The sequence below is a fragment of the Lathamus discolor genome, chromosome 4 (genome assembly GCF_037157495.1).
Source record: "Lathamus discolor isolate bLatDis1 chromosome 4, bLatDis1.hap1, whole genome shotgun sequence".
Taxonomy (NCBI): Eukaryota; Metazoa; Chordata; class Aves; order Psittaciformes; family Psittacidae; genus Lathamus; species Lathamus discolor.
The window spans coordinates 119287020-119312873 of record NC_088887.1 but is presented as its reverse complement, the minus strand read 5'-3'; the positions used below and the strand labels follow the sequence as shown (position 1 = coordinate 119312873).

The 25854-nt window shown below is 39.2% G+C and overlaps 1 protein-coding gene across 1 annotated transcript in view; it reads right to left on the bottom strand.

Moving 5' to 3' along the window:
* The window catches only part of GRM5 (glutamate metabotropic receptor 5), a 265098-nt gene extending 239456 nt beyond the window's left edge, over window positions 1-25642 (bottom strand). Inside the window, exons 1-2 of the mRNA XM_065675884.1 lie at window positions 25328-25642; window positions 16431-17312 (exon numbers count right to left, since the gene is read on the bottom strand). Of these exons, the coding sequence (XP_065531956.1) occupies window positions 16431-17109 (679 nt within the window). The 5' untranslated portion in view covers window positions 17110-17312; window positions 25328-25642. The remainder of the gene's footprint in view (window positions 1-16430; window positions 17313-25327) is intronic.
* Window positions 25643-25854: the final 212 nt, after the last annotated feature.

The following is a 25854-nucleotide window of genomic DNA, read 5'->3' as shown; positions in this document are numbered from 1 at the left end:
TAACAGAGCTAGTTTTGCTTCAGACAAGACCAAAGGGTAAAGGGAAAAGTATTGCAAGGAAGAAAAGCAATAAACTCATTTCTACACACAGTAAGTCCTTGACAAAACATGTAATCAAGGCAAGCAGGCAATTTGTTCATTAGCATTGTTCTTGTTCTAGCAGATAATAAAAACTTGTCCAACATGCATTCAGAAGTCTATTGTCTAACTATAAAAGACATTTTTTTGATTTGGCGATTCTTAGCCAGTTGAACTGCTCGGAGTAGAAAGAGCAAAAGGGTTCAGAGCACTTGCTGAACTAGAACCCTGCAGAGTACATGATGGATTGAAACTGCCATCTCTTTTTGTCTAATCCCTGCACTTTCTGGACTAAAGAAATAAAACAGTCAATGAAAGAAAAAGACTTAGGCTTTAACAGTAAAGTAAGTCAAGACTGCGTGTGCTACTATATGCGAATGGAAATTCTTTTCATAAACTACTTGTAATTGCATATACGTGGAGGAGCTAAGGTGAGGGTACCTTGATGCTAGATGTCATTCAGAAGTGTAATGGGAGAGAGGAAAATCTTTCAGTTCACATTAATAGACAACAGAATCACCACGATGCACAAAGAAATGCAGAGTGGTAGAATAAAATAAAATATAGTTTTATTGGCTTGTGAGAGAAATCCTGATGTTCCTGTTGAATATCCTGGCAATGCATATGTACATTAACAGTGCAGTGCAGAAGAGCATGGCAGGATGCTATACAAGCACAGCATTGAGTCAAGGCTATGTAGCTCAGACCAAGAACCAAACTAAGCACCCAAGAAGTGATTTTTCTACAACTGGTTTATTCACAGACAGCTCAGAAATCACTGCTTGATACTGAATTCCTGAATAACTCAGGAGATTGCTTGACTGCAAAACTTGCGGTTTCAGTGCTGCTGACCTGAGAAAGGCTTGACACCTAACTAATATGTAGTTTGTAAGTAATTGGTGAACACTTTTTACTATTTTTGTAAACTATTTTTAACCTTAAGGCAATGTGTGATTGAAAATAAGGAAATAAATACCCTTTCTTACTACAAAATCCTTCCTGTCAGAAAATGTCACTTAGCAACTTTTTGGAGACTTTTCAGTTGCAAAGATTACACTGAGTCAAAAACCTCACTATGGACTTTAGAATTAGCACAACAGTTGATAAATTAAAACATTTCAAGCCAAGCCTATAAATAGACCATAATCAAAATCTGACCAAATCCCTGAGATATGTAATTACTTGGTATGTTGCCCCAAATACTTTTTGGATATATTTAAACCCAAAGCAATCAGTCTTATTATTTATTCAGTACATTCTACATGCCAGGCAAAATGCTAATCTTTGAAGTCATAGAATAGTTAGTGTTGGAAAGGACCTTAAGATCATCCAGTTCCAACACCCCTGCCATGGGCAGGGACATCTCACGCTAAACCATGTCACCCAAGTCTCTGTTCAGCCCAGCCTTGAACACTGACAGGGATGGGGCATTCACAATTTCCCTGGGCAACCCATTCCAGTGCCCCACCACCCTCACAGTAAAGAACTTCCTCCTTATATCCAATCTGAACTTCCCCTGTTTAAGTATTAACCCGTTACCCATTGTCCTATCACTATACACCCTAATGAAGAGTCCCTCCCCAAAGTCAGAGCATCTTCTCACACACACATGCAGATTAACAAAATAATGTCACTGCAAATGTCACCATTGCTATTTTTAGAGGACAATGAAAACAGCCATTGGGCAGATGAACTCTAACCCATGGCTGTCCTGAGGTGTGGTGTGTAGGTGATAAGACTATGGTAAACTCCAATAAGAGAAAATGAAAATGCACCAAAACCCACTCTTTCTATTTTGAAAAGCTTTTTTCATTTTAAAACTCTCTAACTCTTACCCTTTCTTATAAAATGTTTATCTATTTTCTACAGAGAAAACGGAAGGAAGATGTTATAAAAATATTTTCCACACAAATGCAGAGAACAAATGCGCAGAAAAAAATTTCAAATATTGTCATAGTTCTAGTTATGATTTTTCACAAACTCCTCTACAGCACTGAAAAGTAATTACTCATTTCTTGCTTATGTAATGAATCTAGTAGCACCTCTACCATGATCATATCAAAATGACATATTTATCTAGCTAGAAACTATCAGCTTATGAGAAGTTATTAACATGATTGATTTGAAGAGCTATTTTATAAAGAAATATTCAGTCATTTCTACTTGACATTTTTAGGACAAATCAACTGCTTATAAATGCAAACATAGTTTTGAGTTATTGCTGTATTCCGTAGTCTGCATATGCTTGAAATTTGGTTATGTCTGCAGAAATATTTAGTCCTTTGAGAGTACCTTGCTGCATTCTCACTTTTGATCTAAGAACAACTTCAAGTCTTGTACTTCCCACTGAATTTGCACTAACAACAGCCAAAGGACCTATTGTGGCACCTCCCATATATTAATAGATTATGACCATCAACAACAAAAGATAGACTAGTATAAGGGAGAACAAAGGTCTGGAAAACAACCTGAGTGTCGTGGCTGACCTTCAGCAAAACACACCAGCTTTCAGTCCTTTGGTTCCCTATTAGTAAAATCATAATTGACTTATGAAGCATTTCTGAATAAGCTCTTGGGTGTATTAAGTACTCAGATCTAGACGTTATCAGTGAAACAGTTTATCTTAAGCACCATTGTTATTATCTGCTCTTTGTTTCTTTTAACCTTGTACGCTTGTCTTTCTCCTTCACTTAGACCTTTGATATCCTGCTTCCTCCCCTCTGACTCCTACTGGCATTCATTTATAATCTGCATAGAGTTCACTCCCACCCTTCCACAGCACACCTGATAAAATCTATGATGAAATTGCTGCAAATTGCATTATGCAATGCTGATGTCTGTGAACCGAAATCCCATCGAGACAGACAGGACAGGGAAAGCACTGCCAAATCCAGGTCACTTTGGTCCAGATTGTCTGTATACAGAGGATGGCATCAGTCCATTGTTTTAGGGACTGAGGCTACCTTTGGCCAATATTCTTTAGGACATGACTGCAAAATACTGAAATGCGACATTCTGGGAAGACCTTGACAATTCTTTGTCATTTATCTGTACGCTCACTCTGACACCGCCCTTCTCTCCCCAGACCTTTCACCTTGGAAGTAAACCTCACATTTTATTTGAGTTATATATTAAAGCTCAGGCTCTACATATCTCGATAAAGCCACACATGTTGCAAATGTAAAATGAACTCCCTGATTTGCATAGGCAAACCTACTGTAAGTATCTGTAAGGCCTATGCACATATAGTAAATGGATCCTTCAGGACTTGCACCTGTATTTTAGCTGGCAGCATAATTAGGTCCCATATGGTTAATGAAATGTAACATGTCAGTATTTTGTAGGCTGAGATTTGTCACACGGAGGTGTTGGATGTAACACCCACTCTACCAACTGTTCAAGAGTAGAAAAAACAAAATCAGCTAAAAGCTTGTGTGTAAAAGAGAAACAGGAATCAGCCTTCAAGCTTTCAGTTTTCCAGGCTTCCAATATCTTCCGTCCCTCTGCTTTCCTAAGGGAGGCATGTCAATCAGGGTACTTCCCAATAATGTTTCATGGTACCTTCTCTAAGGGCACAAACCTGCAATGAACATGTACATAAACTAAGTGTTTGTGAGCTTCTCTGCCCTACATTACTAGGAGTGTCTAAGTGTCCCTTACTCTCCAAAGCACTGATCCCCACAACGCTTCCATCACACATTTGAAATGTGGGTGTTTGGAGCAAATGCTTCAAAGGCACTCATGTGTGCCAATACTCAGCCTACAAAATGCCAGACCGTTACAAAATCATTAAGCAGGCCCCCTTGCAGATGGCTGGAGGCATGTCCACAGCAGGCTACAGAAGGGGCTGCAGGCACATGCAGTGAAGCTCTGATGTAGCATGTTGTGCTGAACCACTAGCTGAGATCTCCGGCACCACAGCATCAAGTCTCATGCTGTACTTCCCAATGGACTCATCAACTTGAGCACAATACTGTAGCGATGCAGCCCAATGCAACCTTGGTGTATCTGTGTGGTGGGTTGGCCCTGGCTGGATATCAGATGCCCCCGAATGCCGTTCTATCAATCACTCCTCCTCACCAACTACACAGGGCAGAGAACATACAACAAAAGGTTCATCTGTCAAAATAAAGACAGGGAGAGATCACACCAGTTACTATCATGGGTAAAACAGACTTAACTTGGGGAAATTAGTTCAATTTATTACCAGTCAAATCAGAGTAGGACAATGAGAAATAAAACCAAATCTTAAACCACCTCCCTTCTTCCCAGACTCAGATTTACAACCTATTTTCTCTATTTCCAGTGCGGGATTCCCACAAGGTCATAGCCTTCTTTGGATATGCACCTGTTCCAGCATGGGGTTTTCCATGGGCTGCAGGTGGATATCTGCACCACCACGGGCCTCCATGGGCTGCAGGGACTCAGCCAGTCTCACAATGGACTGCAACACAGGCTGCAGGGGAATCTCTGCTCTGGTGCCTTGAGCATCTCTTCCCTTCCTTTTTCGCTGACCTTGGTGTCTACAGGGATGTTGCTCTCACATATTCTCATTCATCTCTCCAGCTGAAATTGCTCCGATGCAGTAACTTTTCCCCTTTATTAACTGTATTATCCCAGAGGTGCTACCACAGTTGCTGATGGGCTTGGCCTTGGACAGTGGTGAGCCCATATTTGAGACAACTGGCATTGGCTCTATAGGGCATGGGGAAAGCTTCTCTCAGCTTTTCACAGAAGTCACCCCTCTGCCTCCCCATAACCAAAGAATTGCAATGTAAACCCAATACAATCTGAACCAGTCTCTCCAACATAAGGCATGCCTGTGATCTCTCAAATTTCATCAGGCCACACGTGTAGTCCAGGAGAGCACAAAGCTTGGTCTCTCACTTCCACATAAACCATCCCAAACTCCCTGTTACAGAAGCCACTGCACTGTCTTGCTTTCCACACCCAGTATTCTGAAGCCAAATTATGAATTTCTGGTGATTTAATTTGACTCCCACTCCTGACCAGAGTAGTTTAATGGGGCTAGAATAAGAAATAATACTGTATTTCCATCCCAAAGAGACATATTCAAACTTCTTCAGCCGATCTAGTTGCTTATTGCAGCAGGGCTGGGCTAGATGACCTTTGAAGGTCCCTTCCAATCCAAACTATTCTATGATTCTATGATTAGATAAACAATAAAGGCAGAACCACAGCACAAAGTTGGGGATGTAATAGTATTCCCTCTCATAGCCTCTCTTACTGTGACACAAAAGCATGTGGCTGAAGAAGCTTCACCACTGGCCTGATATGGTCATAAGCAGCCATGTGTGACTGAGAGGCTTCTCAGCACCTTGCCTCCTGGGTCAGCACCATTTACATGTCACTCCTCCCACAGCATGATGCCTAAAGGCACTGTCTAGCCCTGCCTGAACAGCCTGTGAACAGCTCACATCATAGCAGAATCTGTCTGCATAAACTGTTGGTTGAATACACATGAATAATGCATAGAGCTGTAATAAAATCAGCTTGGGAGCAGGGGAAGAAAAGGACTATGTTTGACTGGATGATTCAGACAATTCTAGTTAACAGGCAAGAGGCCAGAGGGAGAGGTAAGGAAGGTCACACAACTGAAGAAGCAGCCAAATAGGAAATGGTGGAAGAAAAGAGAAATTGGTAAGTCTACAAGTCAAGTAACCTTCACTCTTCAATAAAACTGAATAGCAGGATGTTATAACTATAAAGCTTATGCTCCTTAGCTGAATCTTAGGTAGTTTACCAAAAGGAGCTGCAGTTCTATCTTGTCCCAGTTCTTGTATAAATCCAGCTTCTATACAAAATCCATAAGGTTGAGATCCCTGAATGCATACTGTACCAGATGCTTCATTTTGAACTACACAAACGTTCTGACATTTATGCTTTTGCATAAATGCCTTTGGATTTGGGAAAAAGAAATATAAATCCCCTTGTAGAAATTCTAAGTTATAAAACCTGTCAGGCCCTTACTGAACAAGGCATAGACCATCTACATACCCCTTTCAGCAGGTATGGAGGTACCAAAAAAGAAGTTGAGTATTTAAATAACTTGTACAATGGGCTTTCAGGAAGACATGCAAGTCAGAGAAAGAGAACATTTGATTCTACTTCAATATTTTTTTAGATCTCTTAAATTTAAGCTAGTCTCATGCCTTCCCTTTAGGGAAAGAAATAGGTCAGACAAATTAGCTGTCTTTTTTGCATATGTATGAAAATGAGCAAGGTAACTTCACATCCCAGAGCGCTGTTGGAAGGAAAAAAAATTACGAAACCCTTTATATACATAACCATGACTGAAGACAGATGAGAAGCTTATATTCAAAAGATGATACACACGCTCTCATATTCTCATTTTGGGTACATATCCTAATCTATTGGAATGCTTCTGCTAACATGAAAATGATTTGAATCCTGTATTTTTTTTATGGTAAATATGAAAGAAAAGGAAGAACTCCACACCTATGAAATGCAACCTGAAGTTCTGTTCTACTCATAAAATTCAATTAGTAGTACCAGCAGGTTTTTTATTAATTTTCCTCCCTGGACTTCTTTGGAAACCTGTGATAAAATTCTTCTCTGAGCTGAAAAACCAACATGGAAATGGGAAAATAGGTGAACCCCACTGCTAGTCCTCCCTCAACAGAACGTACAAGATCCCTTTCCAAACTGCTGGCTGTTGCTCCTTTTCCATGCCTAAATATAGTTCCACCTGCTGCCAGGATGCATCTCTGCTCTCTGTTCAGCACAGCATTGAGATCACAGCCATCTACAATACTTTCTGCAAGCCAGGGCACACCCTCAAGAGGATATCACAGTGCTCACTTACTGCTCGCTCATCTTGCTTACAAAGACTCCCTGAAACAACCTGGTGGCTAGAAAGTGAATAGAACATAGTGCTGGGTTCTTCAAGTGCAACAGATAATTTGGCCAAGAACCTTATTCCAATGTAACTGAGAATTAAGCTGGGTATCAAGACTGTTGAAACAGATGAAGATAAAGTACAGTTTCAGCTTATCTTTTACCTTCAAGGCTTTGCTTCCAAATGACAAAATATCCTGTTTTTCACTAAATGATAAATATGCAAATTAAACAGCTGTCCTGCTTTAAGACAAAGCAAATGCAGAATTGCTGAATAATATATCTAGTTAAAATCAGATATTTTTTAATGAGAATCGGGACTTTAAAGTCTGAACTTTAGAAGACATCTGGACTAAGTCTGAATTCTTCGAGTGAAAGAACTTTAATAATAGTGTGCAACTTTGATGGCCTTTTTTTTAGACAGGGCTTGGTTGATAGCTATGATTCAAGTAATAGCCATTCCTCACATATTGTTTGCCTTTGACAATGTAATTGATTTTATATGGAGGATTCCACATATATCTCCTGTATCATGTAGCTGACCAGCCATGTCACCAGACACTTGTAGAGAAAAAGAAAATCAAACCCCTCAATTAGAGTAAAACTTAACTGTTTTTTTCCAGTCAGCATATTTAGAATGATGAGATAAATTATGTTAACTTGAGAACAAGACTGTGATATATGAACAGGATTGTCTCAAAATTCAGTTGCCAAGCTATGTGGTAATTGTTCTGTTAATAACCTTCCCAATCACTACTTTAATGTGTACACATACAATGTAGTTATGTATAATAGTCTGCATTACAGCATGGTATGCCTCCACATCATCAGAAGCCTACAATCAGATTTTAGTAAGATAGATGTAACGTTATCTTCTCTCCAGTGGCTTCCAAATTAAATTAAGTCAAAGTCGATAATTTCTGATTCACCTCCAAGACCACTGTTTTCTGCATGATTCAAGAATCAGCTACTTAGAACTGTCTTAGGAAAGACTGAAAAGATTCAAAGATTCAGCACAGGCCTTTTGGCTTTCTTAGCTTTCAGAGAAATCGCAAGTTAACTGTTGTTAAGTAGTACAGGAAATGGTCTTTTGTGTATGGACCAATGTAAAGAATCATTCTGCTCTTTAACTATGCAGTTAAACTTCTGTGATATTAAACTACCGACAATATGCTTTTGATGCATAAAAACATAGAAAAATGCAGGGCATCTTCCTTTTCCTTGTTTATGTAGGAAATTAAATTCTTATGTAAAGTCTTTTCATACCTGGGGTCTTAAACTAGCACTCTGGGTTCTCAACCTAGTCCTTCCAGTAATGTTGGGTAGAGATTTTCTGTCTCCCTCCTCTTCTTCCTAGCTCCCATCACAACAAGACCCTGATCTCCCCTGAATTTAATAGATATAAATATTTTAGCATATAAATATTTAATATTAAATAATTTTAATAGATTAAATATTTAAATAATATGTATTATGTAAATATTCAAATGTAATTAATATATATAAATAACAGCATTTATGTCAAGGAATATAAAATAATGTGGGTTTTTTTGGTTTTTTTTGTCCTTAAAATCTAGGAAAAATTACTTCACAATTTCATGGTTTAAATTTCCCATTACAAGGTAGCATGGATGGAAAAAGAAAAATCTATGGTATCAAGAATAAGAAAGAAAAGGAATACAACTAATGCAAAAATGTTCTTTTGAGCAACCTGGTCTAGTGGAAAACGTCTGCACCCATGGCATAAGGGTTGGAACTAAATTATCTTTAAGGTCCCTTCCAACCCAAAGTCTTCTATGATTTACTAAATGCCGCAAATAATCACAAATAATGAATAATGGGACCTAGTTCATCAGCCCCTGCTTAACTGTTGTATTCATGAGATGTCAATGTATCCAAAAATGTTTCATTTGTACACAGGGTTGCTGGCATAGAAGACTTGCCAAATAAAATTGGCTGGGAGGGAACCTTCCAGCTCCTCCCTGAGTAAAAGACTTTTTATCTAAAATGTCAGTCTTAATATTTGTGTAAAAATTTTAAAAGTTGGCACCATTTTGAATGAAGTTTCCATTTCACTTGCAAAGTTATATTTATCGACTTTTTAATATAGCCACAAGCCAAGCTGTTTATTTTGATTGACTTCTGAATTTTATTATAGCTTTCATTCACTGAAAAGTTGTTGTTTTGGCTCCCAATTCTGACCTGAAGTAAAAAGTACTTCAGGAACTTTGTATGGAATATCTGTTTTCCAGTCAGGTCTATAGCATGTAGTCTTTCATCTCAAAGACAAAATATCAAGGAGGGATACAGGAAAGTGAACTTCTGTCATTACCCCTGTTTGTCTGATAGAATACATTAGAAGGGCCATCTTTCATAAAACTGATCTGACCCAGCAGGCACTGTGCAGTGCAGCCTTGCTTCCTGAAAGATTTCCAAATCTCATCAACTTGATAGATCCCTCCTCGAAAGAAGAGGTGCACTCTGGGATTGTGGACAAGAATTGTGACATTGCTAGGCCTAGGGCAAAAGACAAATTTAAGATGAAGCTGGAGGATGCTGGACTCCCACTGTTTCTTCTCAGTGAAGGCAAGTTTGATGACACTGTGACTTTCATTGAGTAGCTAGAGTCTAAGTGACAGAAAAGGTGACATTCAAACACCTAGCCCCAAAAGAAAAGAAGCAAAGCAACATATTGAAGATCCAAATGTTTTGTTTTTTACAAAATCCACCTTGTATCATTCCTTTCAAAGTGATTTTGGGTTGTCTGGTGTTTTGTTTTTGGTTTTTTTTATCTTTAGAACACTACACCTCCTTGCTCAACTTCTGATGGTATTTCCCCTAAAATCCTTCATCCCCATTTCACTCCAGAGTATATATCCGTAGTTTTGTATTTTTCTATTAGTCAATTTACTTTACAGTAGTTATGTCTAGCCTGAGCAGTCTGCCAGTGATGTGAAAATGCTGTGGGGTTCATCAGTCACTGCAAAACAGAGTAAATATTAACTTGATGTTACTTCAGTTTTCTATCTTAGTATTCCCAGTTGATTGATAGCATTTCCTTACTTTTCACAGTTGTGATGTTAGGATAAATATTTGGAATTGGGCAAAGAAACTGCCACATCTGTTATAGATGTCAACATTCAATAAAAGTGAGCAAACACCTCAACAGGGTAGGACTGGAACTGGGTTTTTCTTTTCCCATGTTTTCTTTTAGATGGGAAATATTCTTTATTTTTGGGACAAGATTAGGGTGATCAAGAGCATATCAAATTATGTAAATCCTGATCTCAACATTTTTGACACAGTTTAAGAAAAAGTAATTTCAAAAATAAAAACCCCTAAGTCATTATTTTGCCCAAGGACAAAATACAAACTTTGCTGCTATGGAACATTCTTCAGCCTTTAGGCAGGACATTTTTAAATTTTCAGATTTTTACAAATAAATTTTTATTGAAACTGAAAATATTTTTATGGACTAATAATGACCTTTTTGTATATTATTTAAGTGGGTTTTTTTTTCTGCATCTGAAGTATAAAAAATCACTTATACTTACAATAAAATTAATCTAATTTTCAATTGTATTATCATCATGATCCCTTACTGAGGTGATCAGCTCTGGAGGAGGCACATTCTTCAGTGGAGCAGGGGATCATGGAGTACAGGGGGATTTTCTGAGTTAGAGAAGCCTCAGAGGAGCACAGAGACCCACAGCTCATGGTCAAACAGAAAAATTCCACCAGCAGTACACACAGAAGGAAGCTGGGACAGTAATATAGAATGGAAGATCACAACACCAAGGACCTGCAGGAGGAAGATATTTCCCCCGAAGCCTCACATGCCCTTGGAGAACTGCTTCACCACTCTGCATACTGAGGATGAAACACCAGTCACATTAAGAGGGATGCCGGAGCTGAATAATCAGTCACATCTACTCCTCGTATAACAACCAGCACGACTAAGAAAAGGTCGTGATAGTAGCAGGTGATAGCAGGTGATAGTAGCAGGTAACTCTCTTCTGAGAGGAACAGAAAAACCCATTTACTGACATGACACACTCTATAGAGAAGTGTGCTGCCCACCTGGGGCTCTTATCAAGGATGTCATGGGGAAACTAACAAGCCTCATACTAACAAGCCTCAGTCTACTATTACCCACTGGTAATGGGTAGAGCCCAAGATCCTTAGGGCAACAAGGAGAATGCACAGCAAGCTTACTACCCTGGGCTTCAGGAGAGCAGATGTTGACCTCTTCCCTGGCAGTGTTCAAGGTCAGGTTGGATGGGGTTTTGAGGTACCTGGTCTAATGGAATGTGTCCTTGCCCATAGCAAGGGGTTGGAACTGGATGAACTTTAAGGTCCCTTCCAACTTAAATCATTCTATGATTCTATGACTCTGTGATTCTATGTTTTTATGATTCTATTTTGTGAAAAGCAAATAATATTTGTGATCATAATGTAGCTTTTGTATCTGAAAGACAAAAATCTGGAGTCGAAAGGAAAAATCTCTGCAACATCATCTAAGTGCAATTTGTTTCAAGCAGCAGGTCTAAGGTCAACTCGTTGCAGGTCTTTCATTCATTTCTTCATTCTATTCTCACAGACTACGACTAATTTTCATTTTGCTTTTTACTTCGTAGCAAAAGTTGTAGCAAAAATAGTTTTACAACCAGGCATATTTGAACAAATATGAAATGTGTGAAATAACCCTCCTCTACAGGAAAAATAAGGTTCTGGTTTTGTTATGCTTGCCTGAGTACATCCTAAGAAAATGAATGTGAACCACCTTTTTACATGCACTTATGATAAATTTGAATGGAGGAAAGTGATATTAAACAAAGAGGGCTTTGAAGATGAGGATGAAGATGACATTTACTTCAATGTTTACCGGCAAAGATGCCTAAAGAAAATGTTAACAAAGTGTCTTCTTTCTTAAGGCCGTGCTCAAAAGTAAATTACACCTTTTACATATTACAGTGAAACTTATCCCTTGCTGCCCCAAATAAATTTGAGCCATTGTGCCTCAATTGTACCCCTGTGCAATTCTATTTTTCCAGCATACATCACCTCTTAATTCAGAGTGGCAAAATAAATGGTTTCCAAAAGCAATAAAAATTGCCTTTCAAATTACTAATACGTTGGGCTCCAGGCAAATTTCAAACACAGACTCTTGGGGATTGACCTTGTTTCTGACTAGGAAGGCCTGCTCCAAATGTCAGTCTAGTCAACGGGAGAGTATTGACTTCAAAAGGGCTTTAAGAGACCTTCAAATAACAATGATGGGAGAAGAGAAAATTGTATATGTTTTCCTCTGATCTTTCACAAACACCAGGGAATGCTTTAGTGTGGGAAATGAGGTAAATATTTTTTTGCCTCTTGTGGCAGACACCAAGCTTCCCCCTGGTTTCCCTGATGGTTTCTGATTAGTTTTTCTGTTGATTGGTTAAGCAAGAAAAGTCTGAGACAATGCTTCAGCTGCATGGCCCATTTGCCTGCCAACCATCACTGCCTGAAGTCCAAGTAAAGGCACTTATTTTCTTCTCTACAGCCTTCTATGTACATTAGTTTCCCTGGGGGTGGATAACAGTTACATGAGCTAAATAGGATTCCTAACTTGTTCTGAAAAATCAGGGAACTAAACTAGGTGGTTTCTCTCTGCTGAGTTACTTTGCCTCAGAGAGAGGCACAGACTGAGTTCTAGGCTATGCTATTGACCTGCTGTCTGTCTGCAAAGTTGGCTTTAGAATTGAAAGTTGGTTTAGTTTAAAGAAAATTTGTTTAAGCTCTGCTCCTATCACATTGATGGAAAAAACCTAAAACCAAACATCTGTAAGGTCAGCTGAAAGAATTAGATCAGTATGCAAACTTCAAATAAAATAGTCTCCAGCACACGCTCCATGCCTGTTGTAGCAACCCATAAAGTTGAAGGCACTTGCCTCAGGTGTTAAGTCCTCAGTACAAGGAGTTTCTGATCAGTTTCCCTCTTTGCCTGCTTCTTCCTTCCTCCCCACCACAAGCTGTTAAAATCTCTACTCATGAGAACACAGTGTGGCCTGGACTTCAGAATTGATGAGGATACTTTTAAGAAGTTCCTTTATGGTGGGTGAAGTGTTTATTTTAAAGCCAGATTGGTTGAGAGTAGAGCCCCACAAATCATTAAATGCAAGGAAGGAAGAGTTGAAGAGTGAAGGAAGATAATAATGTCAGTGGCACATATCATTCCTGACAGACCTGAACAAGAGGAGTTACAGCCTAAGACTATCTAAGACTTGCAAGTATTTCTGATTGGCATATGTAAACCACTTTGCTGTAAGTGGAGATGATTGTTGCTTTATAAGAAATATCCTTCATTTGTTACTCACATTTCCTGTTAATTGGATTGCAGAAACTCCCTCCTTCAAATTACAAGGGCTCCAGTGAGAGTAGTGTTTGCTACCTTCCCATTTTTAGGAAAAAATATTACTCTTACTGTTTACTAGTACACCTTGAGACATCGCCTAAATTAAACTATGATGGTAAATGTCAAAGGAACAAAGCTTATGCGAACTTCTCAAAATTTTTGTGTATTTTAAATATGGAAGTCTTGAATAAAGATTTAACTACACAACTCTAGGTCAACCTCCAAAAATATTAGTCCACTGCAGACACAGATAAGTAGCATGTGCAAAAGGAAAGATTCAAACAAGAAGCTTTTTATTATGAAACTACTGACTTACACCAGGCTTTTCTTATGCTAGACCAAAAAGAGACCTATAACTTTATCTGCTGATGGAACTACTAAAGCCAACAAATGATCAAGCCTTTTCTGCCTCTACTTTTCTCACCATCCAGCTTTGAAAGAGAGGACCCTCCCTCTCCTTGGAAATTTTCCCCAGAAACTAAAGATCATATTTCGCAAAAGTCTGGTTAATTCATGAATATTAGCTAAATATAATGAATGTAGATGGCCAGAATTACTGGAAGTGCTGAAGGAAGGATGGCTTTCAACTGGTTGACAAGAACCTATGTTGACAAAAATCAAAAGAAGCAAGATTCAATGATTTTCTTTTTCTCTTGTTTTGAAGTAGTACCTGTGAATGTAGGACATTGAGTACAGGGACATTCAGAATTATTTACAAGTAAACAGATACTATATTAAAATGAAAACAATTACAAAACCAGAAATAATGTAAATGAATAATTTCTTTTTCTGCTTGTTTACTTAATTCCTTTAACATTCGACTATAGGGATTTTTCATGGTGATTTAGAAAAAAAACTGTTACTGGAATGGGTAACATCTGCCATTATCATTGGAAAGTACCCAGAACTTCAGACATCATCACATTTTAAAGAAATACGTTGACTAGTTTGTATTTTTCTATCAGATTGCACATACCATCTGTTCTATTGTTAGAAAACATTTGTGTGATGTTATTTAACTGGAGAGCATATTCATCATGACCACACTACATAAATGGATGACAGAATCATAAGGTTCCCAGAACCCAGGTTTAATATTTGTTCATGGAATTCCAGAATTATACTGCTGTAAATACGCTATGAATGGCATGAGCCCAATATGAGGCCTCAGGAATTAACAGTGTACCACCTGTCTTGTCCACTTTAATACTAGCAGAAGTGGGCACATATACTAGATATATGACTAATTTCTCTCTCTTTATACTCAGCTCCTCTTTCATTTACTACTCTTGTCTTGCCTCTAGAAGCTTTCTCTAGCTTCATCTCTTGTGTCCCTATTCCCTTCTTTTCAATGAACAGTGCAAAGTTCCTCTGCCATAAGATTAACATGCCATATGTTACCATCTGCTCCAAACAGAGTGTCCACAGGAAGTGGTAAGAGTAAGTATTCTCACTCTGTGAAGAATCAGACCTTGATGTAAGCTTTAGAATTCCCACACTGAATAAATAAGCATTCCCTCTCAATAAGCAAAGGTGTAAAGTCGTTCATCAAAAGTAGTCAGGATAGAATATCTTATGCTAATGTGATACATCAGTGCTGTTATTTTTGACCATGATGTTATTCATACACATTTGTGAAGTGAAGGCTGCACACCAAGCCATGCCAAAGGCATCAGCTGGCATGGAATACCTTCACTACATGATGTGACGCAGACTGATTTATACACTGTTATATTAAACTGATAATATATTCATGCATTCCCATACAAAAGAAGCTGCAGTTATTTACCAGCTTTCATTATGGTGGAAACATGATTTCAATAATCTGCATGTAAGTTCTAACTTAGGGTTTTTTTGATACTGCAGAACATGATCTCTACATATCTGTAGGAGGAAGAAGATCTCTACATACTAGCACTGGCCCAGCATCTCCTCAAAAAGGGCTTTGAATAGCATAAAGTCTGCCAGAGAAGCACACTCAGTGTGTGGGAAGGACAATCTGCTTTCTATTGGTTGTAATAAATCCAGCAGCATCTGCTGCTGTTCAGCAACGTTGCCACCACTACTCAATCTCTTAATAATATTTTTCATTCCCAGATAATATTCTGAGCTTTCTATTCTGTGTTCACCTCTTTGAACATAGATGACTTGGTGATATCCTAAAATTCATCACAGAACCTAATTCCAGAAAACTCATTATATACTGTTGTCATTAGGCAGGGGCTGGTGAAACCTGCTTTTAAGGCAGTATGAAATTCTAGCCCTTATAGCAAGATGAACCCACTCAACTCTGTCAGTACAAGGCATAATGAAATCAGGCAAGCTTTTCCATTGCTATTCCCTTTAATCATGCACTCTTTCGAACACTGGATAAAAAGCTTAAGCTCTAACTCATAATAAAAAAAAGAAAGCAATTTAGCACAGTTCTGATTTTCTGGACACCTGATGAAGCATAAATATGTGAAGAATATTCAAGGAGACTTCACTTGCTCACTCCTGAAACCAATGGCCAGATGCAGAGCAAGAATTGTGTGCTCCATGTACTCCATGAAGTACTATTAAAATTCAAATATTAGCCACAATTACATGTTTTCCTGTATTCATGCCTCTGTGGCTCAGATATTAAGCAAGAACACATTCTGACTCAGCTACTGTTTCAAATTATGATTTATCTCTCTTATGCACTAGGAAGACCAGACGCTTTCTCATTATGTACTGATACTAATATTGTAAAAATGATTATTCTACATAAATACAGTGATTGGTAGATAAAGAAAAATAAATACATGTCAACTAAATTAAATTAAGGTCACTTAGGAGATTCCAGAATAAGCACTTCTAGCAATAAGTAGCCCAAGAATACACACACTACTATATTTCAAACTTTGTTATCAGCCATTATCAACATGATGCTACTTCAGCACTGTAAAGAATGTGAAGTTATTATTAAATAAAGTAAGCCTATCCTGCTGACAACTGACTGAGTAAAAACCAACATCAAACATCATTACCTATTAGACCAGATTGAAGTAGTTCAAAGTCTTTCTTAGATGGAAAAAAAAAAATAATCTTTTACCTTCAGTATGTACAGCAGAAACATAGGTCCAGTTATAGCGCTTGACAATGTCCACCATAGCCTTTGCTTGCTGTGCATCAGATGGAACAACTCTCATAAAATACTTGAACAGAGTTTTGTCACTTAGGTCCATGCTTGTGGCAGAATAAGCAATCTGAGGTATATTGAAAAGCTGCAACAAGTTCTGGACCTGGATAGCAACTGAGCTAGAGCCAGGTCCAATGACACCAACAATGGGTTTCTTGGAGCGGAAAGATGATGACGATCCATCCACACATCGAACCATCCCTTCCTCTTCTTCCGCTGAAATAAGAGAGTCCCTTATAAACTCAATGCTCTGCTCCAGAGCCACAGCAGAATGCCAGCAGGAGTCCCTTATTTCACATCCTAGTGTTATATTTGGCAGCAATGTGGGGTCCAAATTAATTCTGTCAAGGGTATGTAGCATTGCCTCCACTCTCTGAATGCCATACTGCTCTCTCACTGCTCCACATTTCCTCTCATGAACCTTGTCAACGGTTGGTTGATGATGGACAGAGAATAGAGCTCCAATGATAATATCACCAGGCATGTGTGCAACCACCCTTCTTTCATTCGCCTGTGCTGAAACCAAAAGCCTGAAGTTCCCACAGACATCTTCCTTCAACAACAGGATTGCAAGGAACAGCAAAAGGACCATTTTAGGAAATGGTTTAGGCTGGTAGAGACAACATGATGGAACAAAATCAGAGAGCCAGTGAAAAGCAGTTATCAAATCTTTTGGATAAAAGGAACACTATGCTGATTGTTAACCAGGAGTTTGCGTGTATTCTCTAATGAGTCGTCATCATCTCCAGGTGGACAGCTATGCAGAGCTGTACATGTGATCATAATCCTCATAACCTTCAAAAATAAGTAGAGAAAGAACTTTAAAATTAGTTATAATGTCAGCTATATAATATGTTCTAAAATTGAACCTATTACTGTTGCCAATCATAGAATCATAGAATGGTTAGGGTTGGGAAGGACCTTAAGATCTTCTCCTTCCAGCTCCCCTGCCCAAGGCTCTGTCCAACCTGGCCTTGAACACTGTGAATGATGGGGTATTTACCACTTCTTTTAGGCAACCTGATCCAGTGCCTCACCACCCTCACAGCAGAGAACTTCTTATTATATCTAACCTTATATCTAACCTGAACTTCCCCTGTTTAAGTTTAAACTCATTACTCCTTGATGATTATAATACATTGTCTCCTATGTAAATTTACTTCTGTCATTGTCAAACTGGAAAACATTATGGTACTTCAGTGTTTCACAGCCTTAAGCTTGTACTTCTGCTGGTATAAATCAGTGTCTTTTTTTCTGACACTCTTGTTTAAAAATTCTTTTAGGAAACACTTTCCAAAGCACAAAAGACAGACAAGTATTTAATTCCATAGAAGAAAGATGTTACCATTCCTAATATGTGCCTTTGAGCACAAATCCCTTTACTTTCAGACACTTTCTATATTGCGGATTCGTATGTCCCACTAATGTACCACAGGCAGCACTATGCTATCAGTTATAGCACTAGGAAGCTGCTGTTAACAAACAGAGCTGTTCTTGTAATATTCTAAGGTATGCAGAATCTGACTCTTCAAGTCTCTAAATCTGTTTTTTCTTTGTAAAACATAACATGAAAGAGATTAACTTTTAAAATAAGTTAGGATTAAGGAAGTTGATTTTGGTATTAATATTTGCATTTATTTCAAGCAACGAATGTTCTAGCAGAGTAACAACAATTCTAAAACAGCAGAGCAGTGATTTTCTTTTCAGCTTTTTATATCCTTAAATCAAAAATCACCAGTAAGCATTTTGACAAATCCTGGTACTGCAGACAACTCTACAGACCTCACTGGTAGAAAGAAATCAAAACGAGACTATACAAAAGCGTTAGTACCTAAAATATTTGATCTGCCATGTTTGCTGATAGTCTGCAATGCAATCTGCACTCAGCTTTGGTGTTGATGTAAGATTAGGAAAAAAAAATTAAAGGGAAAAAGAAAAAAGAAATAAAAGAATCAGCAAAGATTTCCTCTCTTGGGCTGTGGTTAGTGGAACTTGAAAGTGTACTTGAAAATGTTCTGTACCTAGCGGTGGGTTTGCAGCAGGAGGCTTCTGGTTTTAAATATAGGGCTTAAACAGTAGTTTGTCCAGGTTTTGATTCCTGAGCACATTAAAGTATCATCTATTGCTCTGCACCTGCCAGTGCATCCATTGGTAGTGCAGAAAGTTAAGCACACCCTTAGACCTAGAAAGATGCTGAGCTACTTAGTGAATCACGTGCCCAGTTCCACTGTTGTCAAAACAATTGCAAAATTCTGGGACAGATCCTGGTCTCAGTTTTATCCACATAGCTCTAATTCTAACGGATTCTAATCCATTAACAATGACTCCAAGAATACTTAGGTTTGTAAAGTGAAAGAAATCCTTGCCACAGGAAATCTACCTCTATTTCTTACAGTCTGAAAATCCAGCAGTATTTTAATCTTGAATTTACCCCTCGTAGCTGGGTCATTCCATATGGTGCCACAGAGAAAATCTTCCTGATTCTAAAGATGAGACAAGCAAACCTAAACCCCCTTTTCTGCTTGATGTAAGCCTTGTCTAATTATTATTTCACCTAGACATCTATAAGTTATAAAGTATTTACACAGAGTAAATAACGCCGTATTTCTATGAGCATTCCCAAATGAAACCAAAATCCTTAAAAAGGGAATGTAATAGAAATGGCTTTGTAATATGAATTTCAATATTAATAAGTTCATGTAACATTCATTTTTACTAATAAAAAGTGTTAGCAATGAAATAAGGTTCAGATAACTGTAGAGAGTTTCAAGACATTTTTTTCTAGTCTGTGAAGAGTTGGCTTATCAATACTGCAAGCCTTTGCCACTAAGGAATAAAAGCAGTTCAGTTCAGGTTAATTAGTCTCTAATTACAGAATATCACTACTGCTTATGTCTTCCGATTGTTTGTTCCGTGACTCTGAAGATGGTACCGTATAATTTGTAAGCAATGTGAAGGATGACGGGCAGGGGATATCTTTGTACTATATCACAGCTATTAAATTCCTATACCTCCAATTAATTTAATATATCATCACTTAAAAAAAAAATTGTTAATTACTTACTAACTTGCTAACATTTGAACAGAAATAGTACTCTGTTATTTAAAAGCATGGATGATTGTTCTTCTGAGTTTCTCAAATTAAGGCTACCTATACAGAGCACAAGTATATCTAGACAAATGCCAGCTCTGCTTCAGACTGTAACTGGATATACAATTAGATGCCTTTTTATAACCTAGCTGCCTATGCAGCTGCATATGCACAAACAGAGAGAATTCAGAGGATTGGGGTGAGCTTGTGACACACACAGACAAAAAAAAAAATCCAGTCCCCATCCACCATTTGAACTCTACAACACACGTTGATCAGGTTCCTGGTCAAGGTTATTAATATTGTTCTTGGTCTTATGTTTAGGAATTAAACAATTTCCATACAGGATAGGCAAGAAAAAGAGGGCAGCAAGACCTTTTTTTCTTCTTCACTCCGAAGAACAGCTGTTTGCTCTTCTCAGTCTACAGTTGAATCTATCAGTATAAAATTACAGAGTAAAGAATGAAGTAAAGCTGAAGGTCTCCTTTATATTTCTGGTTCCATAACAATTACAGATCTCATGGCTAGGTAGTTCCTATGGCCCAAAAGCAGTTTCTGAAAGCATTCAAATTCTTCCACTCCACGGCATCCAAGAGAAAAGAAGAGGCCAGATGCAGACTGCAGTTGCTCCACAATTAATGAACTTTCTCCACATAACCCACTGTACTAAAATGAAAGTCAATTTACTTGGGACTTACAAAACTGCTACAAGTTACATCAAGAAAAATGCTTATGTTTCATACTGTTAGGCTTAGGACTCATATCCAAAGCATCTGAAGTCAATGTTTTCTCTGGGATTTCATGATGCAGTGAAACAACCTGGAATTTATATTGGCATGCCTAAGTGAGCCTGCTGGATTTCAATGGATTTGTATTTGTACAACAGATATCAGGTTCTATGGGCTTCCTTTTGCTCTCAGAAACCTAAAAGTCACAGAATGATTGAGGTGGGAAGGCACCTCAGGAAGGTGTCCGGTCCATCCACCCTGTTTGAAACAAGATCGACTAAAGCAGTTCTCAGCTTCATGTCCAGCCAGGCTTTTAATATGTCTAAAGATGGAGACTCAGCCTTTCTTAACAACTTGTTTGACCACAGTCACAGTAAAAAGGGTTATTTTTTAATGTTTAAACAGAATTTCCTGTATTTCAGTTTGTGCTTATTGCCTGTCATCCTTCCACTGGACACAGATGGTTATGCCATGCAAAGATGCCACGAGAGTAATCAAGTAACATATACTATTTTAGGCCAAAATGACTGAGCAGAGAGCTGATAGAGTAAGCAAACTAATTACATTTCCTGGAGAACATCCTCCTGAAGAGAAGATGGCCAAGGGAACTGTTCAAATACACAATTTTACTGTTGGTCTTCCCCAGAAGAGTCACATACAAGTCACTTTACATTTATTACTGTTTTTTTCCTTCTATAGGAAGCTTATTATTGCAAGCAGAATGAGTACTAAAATAAAGAAAATTTCATAAGCTTAAATATAACTCCTGTTTAAACTGTTAAGGATAACCCTAAAGGGAGTTTGACACACTGCAGCCTTCAGAATGAGTAATGTAGCCGCATCAAATACAATGAAATCTTGAACGCATGTATAAAGTAATGGGAATTGTTTCACAATTAATAATTTATCTGCATTTACTTGTTTTCATTGATGGACAAGCAAATGAACAGGGTCAAATTTACTTTACACACTGCTCAATTTTTTCAGCATCAAGGGATTATTCCCAACTTACTGCAACACAGGCAAAATTGAAATAGGCACTTAATTACTGGTGTATCAAGGTTCCTAGCTTATCTCAGCTATGGATCTAACTATAAATTAATCCTGAAGTCATATGCTTTAACAACACATGACAGACACTTTTGTCTCTGTCTGCTGATGCACTACCTTCACACTTGGAGCAACTGCAGAAGCAATGACAGAAAGATGTTTCTGCCTATCTGTCCTTTTGCTCAGTCTTGCCCTAGACAAAAATGTAAGGGCTACCCAGATAGCTGAAGGCACAGCTCTGATGAAGCACTCAACATGTTCCTATAACCTCTGCTTTCCCTGGCAGCAAAAACTTTATGCCAGTGTCAGTCAGGAGAAATTCTCAGCTGTCCCTTTAGGGCAGAGTTCCAGCTACTTCATGTTGAGGTTTAACCGAGTAGAAAATGAGCATCTGCAATATTCCACGAATATTCTACCACACAAACATTTAAATTACTTACTTTAACCTCAAATGCAAGTCCACCTACTTACAGTCTCTCCAGATCAAAATAAACAAAACAAGTCCTAATATCTAACAGCATTAATTGAATCTAAATTAAAGAAATCAGACTATGAATAGCAGTTCACAAAGTGCTGATTTTCCGCTTTGTATGTGGGTGAGAGTTCATGCATGGGGCACGTCCGACTTTTCTTAAGGGCTTCTACTACCGCAGGTGTAACAGTGTTTAAACCCGAAGAATGAAACCGTCTCCCGCTGTGACTTACATTATTATAGCAGCGCCCACTAGTGACCCCAAAGCGAAGGACCTTCTTGTCCTTTTGCAATCCGAATTCTCTTGGCTGCATGGCTTCTTGCAGGTAAAACATAAACTCAGCAAAGGGAAGTCTTTGATTTAGCCTGTTTTTTATCAGAGAAAGCTTAACACTTTCTTTAAAGTTTCTTCTTTGCTACATAAAATTTTGTGATTTTACAGCCTGTTTGTTCATAGTGTCAAAATCTTCAGGCAGATTTAAATAATAAAAATAAAATGTCAGATTACTGAATCACAGAACACCACTGTGATGGAATGAGGAGTTATGGTCCAAACCAGGAAAGCACTTGGGAATATGCTCAGCACATGAAGAATGCTGTTAGTCAAACATCTGTAAAGACATTTAAAGTTTAAGGTCTCTAAAAGGATTTTCAGGATCAGAGCAATCACAAAGAATTTAGGCCCCTAAAATGAATTGATTGGCAGTGAAAAATTTTACTTACACATTATGTTTGTGTAGCTTCCAGCCAAGTACCTGATAATTAAATGCTTTCCAGGCATTCATTTATAGCATGTACGACAATTAATTCAATGCCATCAGATTAGAGATAATTCAATGATCCATAGGATATGGATTAAATCAGTATATCCCAACCTAAATTTCATCATCAAAGAAGACAAAACCTTAACAAGCAGCAACTGGATTACTGGTTCAGAATCAGTCCTGGTATTTATCTCACAGTGAAGATCTTTAGACAGCAAAAGATGGAACTGCCTTAGAAAAACAGCTACATGAGAGAGACCTCTCAGCTCATCTCAACGAGACCGAAGTGAGGAAAATGTGTACCTTCAGGATGCCAAGCCTTTGGTCAGTTCTGCTGGCTATTGGCATTGCAAACTCTAAGCATTGGGTTCAAACTATTCTGGCAATCCTTCCCCCAGTGCCATGGAGAGGATCTTTGCAGGAGGTCCCATGCGTCCATTCCTTGGAGGGAATTCACTTTGGTCGCATAAAATCTGATGCACACAAATGGTCCTTAGCTGAAACTCATGAAATATGAGCACACTGTTCTCGCTTGAGATTCCCACTGATGTTTAAATTTTCTATTCACCAAAACACACACACACACACAAAGAATTTAAAAGATCAAGCAGCCATCAGTCATTGCATTATCGGCTCTGTGAATTCCAGTGGGCATTGGATCATGCCCTTTGACAAAGGAAACAGCCTTATACAACAGGAGAGACTATGAAACAGTCTTCTGTAATTCCACTTAGAAACAGGAGAAACTTAAGCAGTGAAGAAGAATTTTAACCATTTGGCCAGAACAGCCACTGAAAATAACAGACTGATGTGCTGAACTCATGTCTTCACAGATAATAAGTACAGAATGTTATAATTAAGTGCAAGATCCTTAGCAATCCCAAAAAATTCTTCCCCATATTATGTCCACACACACTTTCTGGTTGATAAAACCATTTTGGGTTTAATACGCAGGTGCTTAACTTCCTAGCAAAACTTGCAATTCCGCTAAATTTATATACTACTTACTGCTGCTGTTACCAAAAACCTGGCATGCCCTATAATGCAGGAACTAAAAGCTCTGGTGTGATCACAGCTGTAATCCTAGACATTTTATTAATTAACAAAACTATGATCTGAACAAAATGAATGATCTGGAGGAGATGATAAAGAGAAACCAATAGCAGTTCACAAAACCGACCAATTTTCTTGCAAGTCACAACAAGAGTGGTGCGACAAGGTCATTCTGATACGACTGCTATGCCAGAAAAGCCTTACATATGTTAGCAAATAAAATGACAAAGAACCAGTGTAGAGACTGCTAAAACACTCTCTGGTCATTTGAAATAATGACTAACCCTGGAATCCCTGATCATATATCATAAATATTAGTGTGCAGGTAAAGAATTTGAGAGTTCTCAAAATATTAGCATGGGAGAGAAATGTTTAGGAATACAGTAATAAAAAATAATCATAGAGAATGAAGAGTCTCGGAGTTAACTCCTGCATGTATCTTTCCTTTCAGGATTGTTTAGAGTGGTGTGTTTTCAAGACAATCCTCCAACACTCTGCTTTCAAGATGATCCCCCCACTCTCAGTAATAGAAGAAAGAAACATCCAGCCTCCCCCTACACCCAGTCACCCTCATTGCCCCCAGAAAGCCCTTCTGGAGGAGGAGATGGAATGAAGTGGGGGTGTCAAGGTGGTGGAGCCGTGCGGCGCGGGTTAGCGCTGACTACAGGCATCGGGCTGTGGGCAGTGGGCAGCAGAAAGTGGCATAGTGGGCAGGGGGCAGCGGGCAGGGGGAAGGCAAGCAATGGGCAGCAGTGGGGCGGACGGGGGGGGATAGCGGACAGCAGCGGGTCGGGTATGGGGCAGCGGGCAGCGGCCGGCCGGCAGCAGTGGGGAGGTGAGCGGCGGGCGAGCGCTGTCCCTGGTGCTGAGCCGGTCGCCAGCGATTGCCTCCCGGTCAAGCTTAGGGAAGGGGAAATAAAAACCGAACCTCAAAATAAGCCAATGGTGAAAATTGCTATGGTAGTCACATCTGCCACGCAAGAAAATTCAATACCTGGATCTGGGTCTTAGAGGAAACTACTGGACAAGGTTAACTCCCAGCATTGCTACCTGAACTGCTACAACTCGGTGGCTGTGCATACAGACATGTATCTGTGCACACACACTGGTTTTTAGGTCCCTGTCTCCCTGCTTGGCTAGTGGTATTGCTGTCCTTCTGAGCTCTTAATGAATCATTTCTGCACGCGGAGACATTAGCTCCAATTATTAAACAAGGAACAGACGGGACTCGCCAAGCAGAGCCAAAGTGATTTGTCCCAAGGTCACACAGAAAAGTCTATGGGTGAGCTAAGCCTGGCTGTGTCTGGAAAACAAATACATTCCCGCTTCCATTATCTCTTCCTGCCAAAACAGATCCCCACTAGTGAACATAAGGGCTATACCACACACACCACCCAGCCCAGGTATTGCAGTCCCCTGGTCTCTCCCAGCCCCACACATATGCTGCTCCTGGGGAGGGATCAGTGCCTGCTGCCCTCCAGTGCTCCGACCAGTTGGCTTGCTGGTCCCCCAAGAGCTGCGCTTGTCCTCCGGCAAGTAGGGCACAGGACAAAAGCAGGAGGGAGAGAGGGGAAAGAGTTCATCCCACATCCACAGTGTTTCTGTCTGCAACCCAGGGCACATAAATCCCTTCTCCCACCCCACAGCATTACCTTGTCGGTGGCAGCAATTGCTTCTTCCTTAAGTAGTGGCAAAGCGGTTCTTTCAGTGGCAATAATCAAGATGGGTAGGCGCCTCCTATTTTCAGCCACAACAGAGATAGCATTCCTCACACAGAGATTCTGGAGCTGAATAATCCTCAAATGCCTCTGCAAAGATCACCAGCAGGTGAGCCCCGCTCGGCTAGCATTATCACTCCTCCAGCTATGGGCACATCCTGTTTTCTTCTGATCGCAGGCAAATGCTGAGGACCGAGTATGCTACCCCCGCAAATGCGTGCACACACACACGCCACGCAACACGCTGCTCTCTCAGCATCGCCCAAGTCTCATTTGCAAGAGGCGTGAATGGTCCTTGGATTTAAGAGGGGGGTGGGGGGGGGGGGGAGGTGGGAGGGGGAGAAGGCGTTAGGAGGAGGAATAAACAAACAAACGATGAAACAACAGATGGGTCTTTGCTCTCTGCCACCACAGTCTTTGATCTTCCTAAATACTTGCTGCAGCTTGACCCACCTGCTTAA